This window comes from Mastigoproctus giganteus, chromosome 10 (assembly GCF_048544385.1).
Source record: "Mastigoproctus giganteus isolate SK-2022 chromosome 10, ASM4854438v1, whole genome shotgun sequence".
In the NCBI taxonomy this organism is placed as follows: domain Eukaryota; kingdom Metazoa; phylum Arthropoda; class Arachnida; order Uropygi; family Thelyphonidae; genus Mastigoproctus; species Mastigoproctus giganteus.
In genome coordinates this window covers 43,615,838-43,629,872 of record NC_143584.1, presented here as the reverse complement: position 1 = coordinate 43,629,872, position 14,035 = coordinate 43,615,838, and the positions used below count along the sequence as shown (strand labels likewise).

Below are 14,035 nucleotides of genomic sequence, written 5' to 3'. Positions count from 1 at the left end.
AGGAAACATGGGGCATGAGGGAAAGAGAATCGTCTTCTCTCCCCCCCGTCAGGGACAGGAGTAAAGGTACCACGCAAGGGAGCGTGGAGCAGATCGCCCATGTCATGTTCTAGGGGCAAACCACCTCATGTCCTCGCCAGTTGGTTAACATTTGGTCCTGGTAGGTGTCCAGGTCTGTGATGAGGTCACTGTCAGGTTGGTTTGAGTCCATCAGTATCAGGTCCGACTGTGCTGTCCATCTTCCGTCCGTCATGCTCCGCTCCAGTGGTTAATATCTAATCGTTCGTGATCTTGAGCACCTATAAGTGCCAGGTCCAGGTGGATGTCAAGTCCGGAAGTATTGTCATACACAGGGCTTATTTCCATTCCAGTGAAGTTATCACATTTGTGGGGGTATGTCAGTGGCGTTCCACAACGATAAGCGTCCTTCGCCTCGTGAAGAGCTCCTGGGCGAAGTCGTAGAATGTCAAATATTCCTCCCTTATGTCTAGCAGGTGGTGCACCTGTCCTCTGGTTAAGTAGGTCAGTTTTGTTATCAGGATGTTGCGGAGATCGTCATAGAAATGGAAATCATACATGAGGTTCTGCCAGCTCTCCAGGCCTCCGCACACGCAGGAAGGATCCTCTTCTGCCCCGAGGAAGGACAGCTTTGCGTTGATTGCTCCGTTCCCTGTTAAAAGATATGTTGGCCGCAGTCACGGTGAGAGCCAGCTCGGTGTCTCGGGAAGATTCGGCCGACGTGGGGAAGAAATTTCCTAGTAATTTCTCCAGCGTGGGAGTGATTCCATCGTTCTTGCTCCAAGAGAAGAGAAGGATCCAAGCTCACCAGGTGAGCTTGGAGCCTTCTCTTTTCTGTAGCGCGATCATTTACTGGGTTCGTAGTGTAACCGAGGCAGGTTTTGCTGGAACCTATGACTAGGTGGTGTAGAAGTCCCCTACACACTTATCTTCAAATCCAGAGGGAGGATGTCTGTAGGGCGTGTGCTTACCGTGTTGCACGCACGGGCGATGGTGAGGAGAATTGTCTTTGAGTGGCGTCAATAAATCTTTTGTTTACGGCAGATGTGGCCTTGTTGTACCACGCTCCAGCGGCATAGGTGATTATGGGTGTGAAAACTGCTTTGTAAAAAAGATGGAGAGTTTGCCGGCCGAGGCCCCAGTCCTATCTGGCCACCCTAGCGATAAGTGCAGTGTAAGCACTAATTTTAACCCTTGTATATTTGAGGTAGTCTTGGAAGGAGAAGTTCTGATCCAGTATGACTCCTAGATACTCAAGCTGCTTGGTTGATTTTTATCTGCGGGAGGTCACCGGATGTCTAGCTTTCCCTTCAGCAGGAGTGAGTTGGTTTTTGCCGGAGAAATATTTAGTTGATTCTTGCAGTGTTTTCAGGGCTTGGTTGGCTAAGTTTTCCAACTGGGCTCTGGAGGTTGCAGTCACTGTGAGTATGAGGTCATCGGCAAAGGCCTGGGATCGTACTTTACCGAGGGCCAGGAAAGCATCCAGGACCATATTCCATAAATAGCGAGCCCAGGATCGAACCCTGTGGACAACCCCTGCAGACGGTCCTAGTGAGTGCCCAGAAGGGAACATTGACAGCAATTGATCTGTCAGTAAGGTAGTTCTTGGCCGTGCGGTAGAGAATTACCGGGAACCCAGCGGTCCGAAGTCTTGCCAGGACACTCAGCTACCATAGGGAATCGAATGCCCTGGCAAAGTCCACAGAGATCACTAGAAGGTACTTCTTGTCACCTCCATTGGCTAGATTCGGCAAATGCTGGAGGGCGTCCACAGCGGAGAATTCAGTCTTGAGGAGTAGATCGGGAGCGATCTGCACTCTCCACTGTTTTTTTTTTTTTTTTCTCACTATTTCGGGTTTGAGTAGGTCTGGTCCTGGGCATTTGTTCCCTTTGATGTGTGCTGCAGAATTGATTGGTTCCTCCCTGCTGAAGGGCAGTTAAATTGTCTGAGTTCGGTAGTCCTCATTTTCTTGGCATATAAGCAGTTGCTCACTGGTTGTTGAGTCCACTTCCAGCTTGAAGACTGTGTTTAGGATGTTGACTACTAAGTGCTCCCAGGTGTTGTCAGATCTCCACTTTATAGTCATGTTGCCACGTTGATTTCGCCCCTGGGAAGTTTGTTAGTGGCGATTTTGTACACCATCCCTCCAGGGATCGTTGTTGCCCATTGTCCAGACCATTTGTTTCCAATACTTCTGTATACTTTTACGGATTTGCGCCGTATATGCATTCCTGGCAAATGCGATATCCTCTCCTGGGCGGCAATATAAGCCCATCACGCAGAAGTCTCCCAGGACGGTGATGATATGGGCGCAAGCAGCCCAGGCCATGCACAGGTGTGTTACTCTTGTTACTGTATCGTCTAACCGCTTTCATATGATGTGTGTATGGTTCTGCAAAATTAGCACGCCAATATTTTCTTCTCTGCTTTCAGTCTGACCTGATCGACCTTGGCTCTCTGAGCGTTGACCTACTGCCTTGGCTCTCTGAGCGTTGATTTGTAAGAATCTAACCTCTTTGGTGTTGAACTTCTTAAGCAGCGTCCTCATAGTTTAGTCTTGCTTGGTGCAAACTCTTCGCTTTAAGGTACATTTGGCGTTGCTAATCGAGTGCGTGGGATCCATTTTTTGAGTCTTAAAGCAGACACAGGTCGGTTAGGTATTTTTGTTAGGGCACGTGCTGTAGTTGTGACCGTTCTCTGAACAGTGGCCGCACGTTGGCTCTGGGTGCAGGTGTGGGTCGTGTGACCAAATTTACAGCACCTGAAACACTTGGGCACAGACACGTGCTCACAGAAGCAGGCTACCCCAGTTAACAAATATTGTAGCCTGGCCATTTAACACTTGCCATGCCTCTGTTGCTAATTCTATTACCCAGGTATTATGACTTTTATCTTTAGTCATGGTGGAATAATTGGGTGTGAGTAAAGTCTGTGCATCTTGATCCTGAATATTTTTTTAAGTTCCTCTGGTAGACTTCTTCGACCAGTTGTTCTGGAGTGAGGTCCTTTTCTAGGTTAAAGATGATTACTGAGGGCCCCTTCCGCTTGGGGGTGGCGTAAGTCCCAATTTGGGTATTTTAGGATTGCTTATAATTTTCTGCGCTTCTTCGGTTTCGGTCTCTATTACTATGCCTACATTCCTGGTCTTTCGGACTGATTTTATTCTGGTAGTTTTAAACTCTTCACCCAACTTACTCATTACTTTGGCTTTTGGCTGTTCACTTGATTTATTGTTGTCCGTGGATGTTGATCGCAGAACAACCAGGTTGGATTGTGTCAGTAAGGTTTTCCTTTTGGTAGCAGGTGCAATTTCTTTGTTGTTCCATGCAGCATCAGGTGCGGTCCTCAAAGCTTGTGCATATGAGGGAGCGCGCTGTAGAATTTGGTTTCCTCCCCCAGACTGAAAGTTCTCGAGCTTCGCTTTTGCCCGTTCGCAGTCAAGGTTTGTCTGTTGCAGGATTGTCTCGAGTTTCGTGCAAATAGTCACAATTTTACCACGAAATCCCGTCGTAATCCTATTGTTCGATTCCTTGAGATCTTCCAGAGCGGTTCTGAGGATCAGAGTTGTTCGAGCACTGTTCCTTCTGGGAGTGCGGGGTCCAGTGGTTCTGACGTTTTGTCCTGCTTGATCTCGTCACCGGGGTTCACTTGGTAGACAGGGAGAACCTGGGTTGCTTTTGCCTCCTGCTGGCTTCTCGTTTCTAAATCCTTTTTAGCAGCTCCTTTTCTATTTCCGATAACCAGATGCAGAATATACTGTGGAGATTTTCTGTCAAAAATATGGCATATGAAGGTAACTACTGAATGTTCCAGGCCATAACTAATCTTAAATAAGCACAATCAATTCGCCATAAAAAACCGTTCAAGCAATCAAATTAATAAACGTTAATTTGATTGCTAGTCACTGCTAGAGTGAAGGAAATTGTTCCTGAGAAATGCATAGCAAGAAGGCCGCTGCGATTGACAAAATAAACTGTGGTGTTCCGGTTTCCGAAAAAATAGTGTTTGACCTTGTGTTTCCCAGCCACTGACTATAAAGCTTTTATAGCTAAGAACTTTGACCTTGTGCCACACAGCAGTCGAGAGTATCTTTGTACATATCACATAGGAAAATTTCCAAATAAAGATTACCTGATGACAATCTGCATAATGGAAGTTGAAGGACGAGAAGAACATCCGATAAGGCATCTATTGGTATGAATTTAGATTTAACAAGCCAGAAGAATTTTTAAAACTTGAAGAGCATACAAATCACTTGTCCACATACTACACGCGCACCTCCGATCCGATATTTTGGTAAAGTGTAAAGAGTGTTTGGGGTCAAACGGCACCAGCGGTTTCCCCCATCTCCGCGTAGTTTGCATTGTCTGGTGATACAGTACGCGGTAAAGGCCAGAGATTTAAAAGTGTATGGATAATATTTAAGTGTGGTGTTTTGTACCGTTATTCCTCTCGCCATTTAGCCGCCGGACCTCACTGAGACCCGACGTTGCTCCACTTTCGCCCCGTGGAAGCAGACCACGTACCTAATTGCTTGTTTTACTCTGGCAGGTCCTGCCACCTAATTTTCTTAGATTTCAGTGGCTAGGACGTTAAAAAAAAAAACGCACGCGCGCAGTTTAAATTCGATTGCAAGGGGATGGCGCTGAGCATGAAAAGAGGTCGAATAGTTAGCGAAAAAGTTTTGGTTCAGACTAAATTTTGACATGTGCAAGTAGAGAGGGGGGGAGACTGAAGACTGGGGGGAGAAATATAGGAAGAAACTGGGGTAAATAGAGGAGACATCCCCAGCAAAAATCAATGGGGCATGCCCACAGCCCACCAGAGGGTAAAGGAGGGGTGGAGAGTGAGGGAGGATGTCGCCTACCGCCGTCGCCGGGGTAGGCGATATTTAGGTAGGTGGTAGACGTCAGAGTGCCCAGCACATGGATGACTGGACCAGGGTATCCCAGCAGAACATCCCAAAGCATGACACTGCCACCACCACCACCAGCTTATTTTTGTCCTATAGTGCATCCAGGGTTCATCACTTCCCCAAGTAAACGACGCACAGGTACCTGTCTGTCCACATAGTGCAACAGGAAACGTGATTTATTCGACCAGACGACCTTCTTCCAATCACTCAATGTCCAGTTTCGATGCTCGTATGCCCATTGTAGGCGCTGTCGCAGGCGAACCGTGGTTAGCATGGGCACTCGGAGCGGCTTGCAGCTACGCAGTCCCATTTTCAGCAGGGTTCCATGTACTGTGTGTTGTGACACATTGCACCCGTCACCAGCATTCCAATTACCAGCGAGTTACGCCACAGTCGCCCTTCTGATGACACGTACCATCCGGGTGAGCCTTCGCTCACCTCGAGCATTGATGAACTGTGGTCATCCAACACCACGCCGGCGGCTCGTGGATTTCTCTCCTCGGACCACTTTTGGTAGGTACTAACCACGGATGGCAGTGAGCATTCCACCAGCCATGCCGTTTCGGATATACTCTGACCCAGTCGTCTGGCCATTACAATTTGGCCTTTGTCAAACTCGCTTAAGTCCGCTGTCCTTCCCATCTGAAAAACAAATAACACTGATAACGGAGCTCAGTATCAGGTGTTTTTTATACCGTGTTCCGACCTGGGCACGCGCCGTAGTTCATCTGAAGTTGCTTCGATTTGCATAACGACTCGCTAGTCATAATGTTTTAGCTCATCGGTGTATGTGGGCTACCCAGCTTTGTAACTTGAAACCTTAAGAGGAATTTGAGTATGGTTCGTGAGATTATGAGAGTGGACAGTAAAATGAATGAGGTTACACTTTCTCAGTTACATACGATACTTGAATGAGGGGACAAATTCAACTTTGTAAGAAGTTTTCATCCATTGAGTTGTTGATTACTGGAATAAGTAACCTACGTGGGAGATGCCTATTCGTCAGTTTAAAAATAAAATAAACTGCTTACATTTTATTTTATTTCAAGGTGAAACAAAAGCGGTTTCCGTGGACCATATGGCTAATCCTAATATTAAATGGTTTCACTCATATTGTTTTGCACCAGCAATGAATTCAGTAGTAGTAGTGTGATAGCATATGCTTGTGTCACGTGCTTTTTGGAATTGGTCAACTAGTTGTCATTGACCAAACCATGAACACTATTATTTGTTGTGGCATGATGAACAATTCTGCTTACTGCATCTTGGAATTTCTTTGGAGGGGAGAGCAGGTATTTGTATCGGCATGATAATGCAAAGTGTCACAAAGCAAAGTAATTGTTGCTTACAGTTTTTCATTACAACAGTGATTTGAGAAGAATAATATGGTCAATTTAACTGGAACAGCTGTGTAACCGTTCTAGACCACATCTGAATACCTTGAAATGTTTTTGAATAACAATTTAAGAGCCAGAAGAAGATATCTTAGCTCAAGCAAAGAACTGTCTTATGGGAAGATTGAACCAAGATTCCACTTCCCCCACATACCAAAAACTTGTAAAGAGTGACCTCTAGATGAAAAAGTTTGAAATTTAATCCCTAAATAGCCTACTTCAGAAATCCAAATATGCGAAGTATTATCAAAAGGAGAAACTGAGTTTTACTGATACCATAAAATTTCATGAGGGTCATACACGTTGACACCCATGAACTTTGCAAGTTGGAGAATGTACACAGGGTGTTTCAAACGTATGAGCAAAAAAAAAAAAAAAACAAAAACCACTTTAGGTACGCATCGGTTTTTCTTACTGATTATTTTCTAATTTTATTATTTTTTAGCATTCAAAAGTTGAGCAATTGTTAAAAATTCAGTCACAGCTGTGTAACCGTTAAGAATCGGACACATGTTTATACAGTACACACAATATGAGAGAGAATTATGATTGTAAAATCAAAAATTTCCATGTTATAATCTGAAATGATATTTGAAAATAGGTATTGTTTTTCAGCCTACTCTTCCACCTAATATTTCATTTGACCAAGCACGATGTATTATCAGTACATGTTCATCACAGGTAAGTGCAGCATTTAAATTTTTCTCATTAACAGCATATAAGTTACTTTTTTTCCGAACTGTAGATAGTGATCTGTTGTTGCTTACAGTTTCTTTCTTTCTTTCTCTCTCTCTCTCTCTCTCTCTCTCTTTATTAATACAGAGCTTCAAGCATTGCTTGTAGTAACTGTAGGACTTGCTGATCAGATGCAATTTGCGAAAATTGTCCAATTGGGTAACTTCCGATTTATTTAAAGAATGATTTCTAATTTTTTTTTTTTTTTTTTTTTTTTTGTGCCAGCTATGGAAAACTCTAGATTTCAAAGTTTTATTACTATTGGATAAGCGCCAAGATATCCAAAAGATTTAAGTCATCCAAACGTTGCATATGTATTTTGTCGGTAAACTGCGTGTGTTCTCTGATCGATTTGCTTGTTTTGCTGGACGAAAAAAAAAAACGCTGATTTCTGGGGGGGGGGGGAACCTTGCTATCTACGCCTGAGACCGACTAACTCAGCCACGGAGTTAAAAAAAGGGGGGGGTGGAAATGCCCATTACCGTTCCTCGCGTCATCAACGGGATTCGAACCCGGGCCTTTTCCGCCCAATGTGCAGACGGTGACGATACCACTGTGCAAAGTACCACCTAATACAACTTCTTTAATTGTGCCATTAGATCAACGTATTATATCTACCTTTAAACTCATCTATTATTGTTCGAATTAATAAAGCAGATCGTCTCCTTGTTGTTCCCATTTTCAAAAGCCGCCGGATGTGAGTATCTTCAGCTTTCAAATTTATCTTTCTCATGACTGATAGTGCACCTTCCTTCCTTCCTTCATATATAATTTTAGGCCATCTCTTTTCATTCATGCGCAACAGATGTCCAAACCATCTCAACCTCCCGTTTGCTATTCGTTCTACAATATCTTTATCTGCGCGTATGCGTCTTGTTTCCTCGTTCGTCATCCTCTCTAGCCTAGAAATCCTAACACCCTGGCGTAGGTAGTCCATCTCTAGGGCCCTAAGCTTCTTTATGTCACCCTCTTTCAGTGTCCACGCCTCACAACCGTAGCAAAGTACCGATTCCACTAACCACGCTCCGATATGTTTTTTTAGTTCTACGGGAAGTATTCTTGTCCCATCATACTAAAAATCTTCCTACTTTGATGAATTCGTGTGTAAACTTCCTCTTTTCCCAATCTTTCCTTAATTAATCTACATAGATTCAAGATATTCCTTTAAAACTCATTACATCGGAAAATTGTTGCAATGGATTTTGGAAAAAATTGATTACGAATCTATTGAAGTGATGGAGGTATGGAAACATTGTGGACTGTATCGGAATCATATCTCTATTGCTCAAAGAAGTAAAACCGTCAGCATTAAATGCGTGTTGGAAAAATGTGGTCGAACCAGAAGAACACGGAATCGGTGCGATAGTCGAACTTGCTAAGTCGGCAGGGGGTTAAGGTTTTGATGATATAATTACTGAAGACGTTCAAGAATTACTGGTAGAAAAAGTAGCTGTCAAAATGGATTTGGAGAAAACGGCATCGGAGGTGAACCAAATCAATCCAGAGGATGATAGCACAAATGAACATTCTGAAGTTCCAGATTTTACACTAAAAAACATACGCGAAGGAATAAAAAAAATGGGGGCGCTATAGGTTGGGTCAGGTCAAAGGATTTTTAAGTTATATAGTGTGGAATTAAGAATTTTGGATGTAGGGCTAGGATTATTTTGACCTGGGATGAACGCTATTTAGGAAGTTGGTCGACGTCATAGTGCCTGGCACATGGATAACTGGATCCAAGGTATCCCCAACAGAACATCGCCCAAAGCATGACACCGCCGTCACTGGCTTGTTTTCGTCACACAGTGCATCCAGGCGCCATAACTTCCCCAGGTAAATGACGCACAGTACCTGGCCGTCCACATGGTGCAACAGGAAACGTGATTCTTCAGACCAGACGACCTTCTTCCAATCACTCAAGGCACTCGGATCGGCCTGCGGCTAGGCATCCCCATTTTCAGCAGGGTTCGATGTACTGTGTGTAGTGATACATTACTCCCGTCACCAGCATTCCAGCGAGTTGTGCCACAATCGCCCTTCTGTTGCTACGTACCATCCGGGAGAGCTTCGCGCACCTCGAGCATCGATGAGCACGGTCACCCAACACCTCGCCGGGGGTTCGTAGGTTACCCTCCTCGGACCACTTTCGGTAGGTACTAACCACGGCTGACCGTGAACATCCCACCAGCCGTGCCGTTTCGAATATGCTCTGACCCAGTCGTCTGGCCATTACAATTTGGCCTTTGTCAAACTCGCTTAAGTCCGCTGCCTTTCCCATCTGAAGAACAAGGGTAATACTGATTAACGTAGCTCAGTATCGGGTGTTTTTTATACCGTGTCCCGACCTCCGCACGCGCGGTCGTTCACCTAAAGTGCAAATGCAAATTCGTTATGCAAATCGAAGCAGTTGCTTCGATTTGCATAACGACTTGCTGGTCTTAATGTTTCGGCTCATTGGTGTATATGTACTACAGTTTGTAAGACGATTGTTCCAGTTATTACTATTTTTAATAAAAAGTAAGTTTCTGATAGTTATAAAAAAATGGTGTTTTGTTAGCTTTTGGAATGTATCCCCCTTTTTGTATTGGTTCTTAGTCCCGTATAACACGGTTTCGCACTACGTGAGATTTTATGGGGGCTACCTGTATATAACACAAACTCACTTATAGAAAACGTTTTGGCCTGGTAATCACTACTGGTCCAATCTGAGTATACCGGCCAAGAATTTATATAATTACAAAAAGAGGATGTTGATAAATTTGATTCCCCCGCTGAACTGTAGTAATTGTAATATAACTCGGTCTATTGTGTAAGCACAGATCATTACTGAGAATAAAATCTTCAAATAAAGTTCCTCTTAAATCCGTAGTAGTATCAAACAGAGACTTGATTTTACATTCATATCTGAAGTGATAACAATTTTACTCGACCCCAGAAAATATAATGCACGTTCCAAGAAATTTAAAGTTTCGTGAAAATCAGCAAATGGGAGCAGTGTAAAAATATTAAATAAAAAGATATGGAGTAATAGCTGATTAGAACACAAGTAGCAAACTCAGTACAATTAATTATTACATCATAAAAATCTTTGTTATACACCATTATGCAAGTGTCAGGATCAACCAGTGCATGCTGAATCAATCTAGCTTGAACGGTAAACCAGTTTAGTTACTTGACCTTTCTAAATTTTAATACAATACGGTTTTTCAATAGAAACTATGTCTACAGCAACAGCCCTTGCTTTCTGCCCATTTATTTACATTATAATAACACTATGCATGTTTTCCAACATTATTGTTCTAATTGAAATGGAAGTTACTGCTCTAAATTAAGCCTTTGTCGTGCTAATTCTAGAGCTATCAGATATGCGAGACAGGAGGAGGCTTTTGCCGAATGAGCCTATTCTTTATTATGTCGTATTCAGTTAAAACAACGTGCTCGTATATCCTACGGGGGACCATCCGACAAAAAAAATAAATAAATAATTATTTCCTGCTTGTTGTCCAACAAGCAGAATATTATGAGCGAAGTTGTGTGGTGTCACATCCAAGATATAAATAACATTTTGTTATTTATTTATTTTATTTTATTTTATTTTTATGACAACCCCAAACACGAAAGGTATTAGAACCTATAATGCTTAGTACCGTGTTTGGGTTGAGGTTGAGAAGACGAAAGAAGATATTTGTTGACATTAGACTTGAACTTCTGCAGACTGTAATTTTCAGGAAATACGTACGAATATATATTGTTCCAGAAAACGGCAGTTGAATGAATAAACGAGGAAAATGAAAAGTTGATTCTGTGAGTTTGAAGTTGGACAGTAAAGAGGAGTTGGCGGCACGTGTTTGGACTGTTTTGAAAAGGAGAGCGAGAATAATAGAAGCCAGTTCAGAAGAACAGAGCCCATGGAAGTATCTGTAGAAAAGCCATGCAGCAGAAACAGTACGTCTGTGAGACAACGAGTGCAGATGAGCCATTAATTAACCTAACTGCCCACTTCTGAATAGAATCTAGAAACCTGACAGAGGTTCTGGGTGCACCGCCCCAGATGTAGGAACAATATTCCATGATAGGGCGGATTCGCGATTTGTAAAGAGTGAACAACTGTTTGGAAGAAAAGTAATGCTGAGAGCGAAAGAGAAAACAAAGTTTTTTTAGATGCAGAGGAAGCAATATTTGTAATGTGCTTGTGCCAAGAGAGATCAGAAGTCAGGATAATCCTCAAAAGAGATATATCATATTGCCTAGAAATTGGAGCGTCATCAAAAATAAGCATAGGAGTAGAAGAATCCTTTTTGCGAGATATAAGACAAGACTGAATTTTAGAAGGATGGAAATCAACTAAGTTGGCTTTACCCCATTGGAGAATTACCTGTAGATCGACATTGAAGAAATTCGTCGCGCATATTCGAGAAGTTGAAGCTGATTGAGCAGGGCATGTTTTCTCAAAATGGAAAGTGGATTGTAATGTGCTATCATCAGCAAAACTATGGAAAAGATTTCCAGTCGATGGAAGAATGTCATTAATATACAAGAGGAAAAGAGTGGGAGAAAGAACTGAACCTTGGGGTACACCGGCATTAGTGGAGAAGTTAGAAGACAGAGCCATCTACCATCACCCTCAGTGAGCGATCAGAGAGAAAACTGGATAACCAATTACAGAAAACTGTTGGCAAACCATAAGATGGAAGCTTATTTGGAAGACCTTTATACCAAACACGATCAAAAGCCTTTGAGATGTAAAGAGAAACTGCTTGTGTTTCACCGAACATTTCCATTGAATTTGTTCATAAATAGGTAACATAAACCAGAATAACACCAGTGGATCGACACTGACGATCATTGATCAGAAGGAAGGATTCTAGGAAGTCTAAGAGTTGGCGGTTAATTGATTTCTTCATTACTGTAGCATTAGCAAAGGCACATGATGCAAGAAAGCAAAACTTATATAGCATCAGCCAAAAAAAATCTCCCTTATTTCACCCATCCACTCGCTCCAAATGTTTGTCAAGTTCTGCCTTGAATCTATTTAAGATAACAACTTCTACAACAACAGATGGAAGTTTGTTCCAGCAATCAACCACCCGCTGGCTGAAGGCAAATTTCCGCACATCTATCCTACAACTGCCTTTTCTCAATTTGAATTTATGCCCTCTCAGGCAATTATTTGAGCAAGAGGAAGAATCCCATCAGCATTAAGCATGCTCAATCCATTCAAGGCTTTATACATCTCAATCAGACCACCTCGCAGGTGCCTAATCTCCAGACACTGTAATTTGCAAAACTTAAGCCTTTCTTCCTAAGAGCAACCCTTTGTTCCATTCACTAATCTTGTTGCCCTTCTCTCTACTCGTTCCAACAGCTTTGCATCCTCCTTAAAATGAGGCCTCCAAGCCTGTATACAGTACTCAATGTGTTGACTAACCATTGCTTTTTCAAGGGGATAATCACCTCCTGACCTCTGCTAGAAAAATTTCTGTATATCATTGACAAGACACCATGAGCTACTCTTGCAGACCGTCTGCACTGCTCAGAAAACTTCATATCTGCCTGTACAATTACCCCCAGATCCTTTTCATGAACTACCACTGTCAATGTATTAGCACAGAGTTGAGACGTTCTTCTGGGGTTACTGCTTCCCATATGTAGTACTTTACATTTGTCAATGTTAAACTTCATTTGCCACCTCAGCCCATCTACTTAACTTTTCTAGATCGTTTGCAGCACGTACTGTCATTAAAAACCCTTCCAATCTTCGTATCGTCTGCAAACTTGGACATTAAGCCTGATATACCATCATCAATATCATTTATAAATACAGAAAACAATAATGGACCCAACACTGAACCCTGAGGGACTCCACTAATAACATTAGCCCACGAAGAGCAGTGTCCATTGATTACCACTCTCTGTCTTCTCCCACTCGACCATCCCTTTATTCAGGGCAGAAATTTGCATCCAGTGCCACACTTCTCCAATTTCTGCAGACGTTTTCCATGTACAACAGTATCGAAGGCCTTTCTATGATCCAAATATACGATATCAAAATTTTTCTTTGCATCCAGTACCTTTGTGACTACATGATAATATCCAATCAAATTGGCCAGACAAGAATTCCCCTTAACAAACCCATGTTGTGTCCGAGCTATAACTGAAATCTTTTCTAGATGATACTGAAATGCTTCTTTAACCAGTGCCTCCATTAATTTCCCTGGAAGAGAAGTTAAACTAATAGGTCTGTAACTTCCTGTGTCTCCCTTTGATCGTCCTTTGTGGGTTGTGGTCACATTTGCACATCTCCAGTCAATGGGTACCTCCCCTGAGTCCAAGGAGGTTCTCATAATTATGGCTAAGCGTTTGTTTACTTTCTTTGCTGCCTCCAGTAATATAACTGGACAGATTCCATTAAAGCTTGGTGCCTTCCTTGTGTTTATCTTCAACAATTTCTCTTCCACTTTACTCTGTTATTATAAGATTATCTAGCTTAATACCAGAGTTGACTACACCTCTGGCATTCCCCTCCCTGAATAACTCCTCATGTATGAATGCAGATGCAAAATATTCATTTAGTTTGTTAGCTACCTGGGCAGGATCATCAACAGTTGACCCATCGATATCAAGTGGACCAATCTGATTCATCCCCTTTCCTTCTAGAGTTTTCGAAAAAAGAACTCTTTGCTGTTCTTTTGCATTCTTTGCCGAAGATTTCTCGTAATCTGCCTTTGCCTACCTAGCCTCCTTTGTGACTTGGTTACAGACCAGCTTATATCTATCGTAGGCTTCTGTGTCACCTGTTATTTTATATGTATCCCACGCATTTTTCTTCTCTGTTACATGTCTAATTAGTTCATCTGACATCCATTTAGGCCAATATTTCTTAGTTGCTATGAAAAGCCTAATAGCTTCCAAGATTAATTCTTTGAATGCCTTCCATTTTGAATATGGTGTTGGTAACATCACCAGTAGGTC

At 42.5% G+C, this 14,035-nt stretch overlaps 1 protein-coding gene across 1 annotated transcript in view; it reads left to right on the top strand.

The window, feature by feature from the left end:
* The window catches only part of LOC150079003 (uncharacterized), a 62,868-nt gene that overhangs the window by 33,408 nt on the left and 15,425 nt on the right, over positions 1 to 14,035 (top strand). Inside the window, exon 6 of the mRNA XM_090383510.1 lies at positions 6,944 to 7,009. Within this exon, the coding sequence (XP_090239636.1) occupies positions 6,944 to 7,009 (66 nt within the window). The remainder of the gene's footprint in view (positions 1 to 6,943; positions 7,010 to 14,035) is intronic.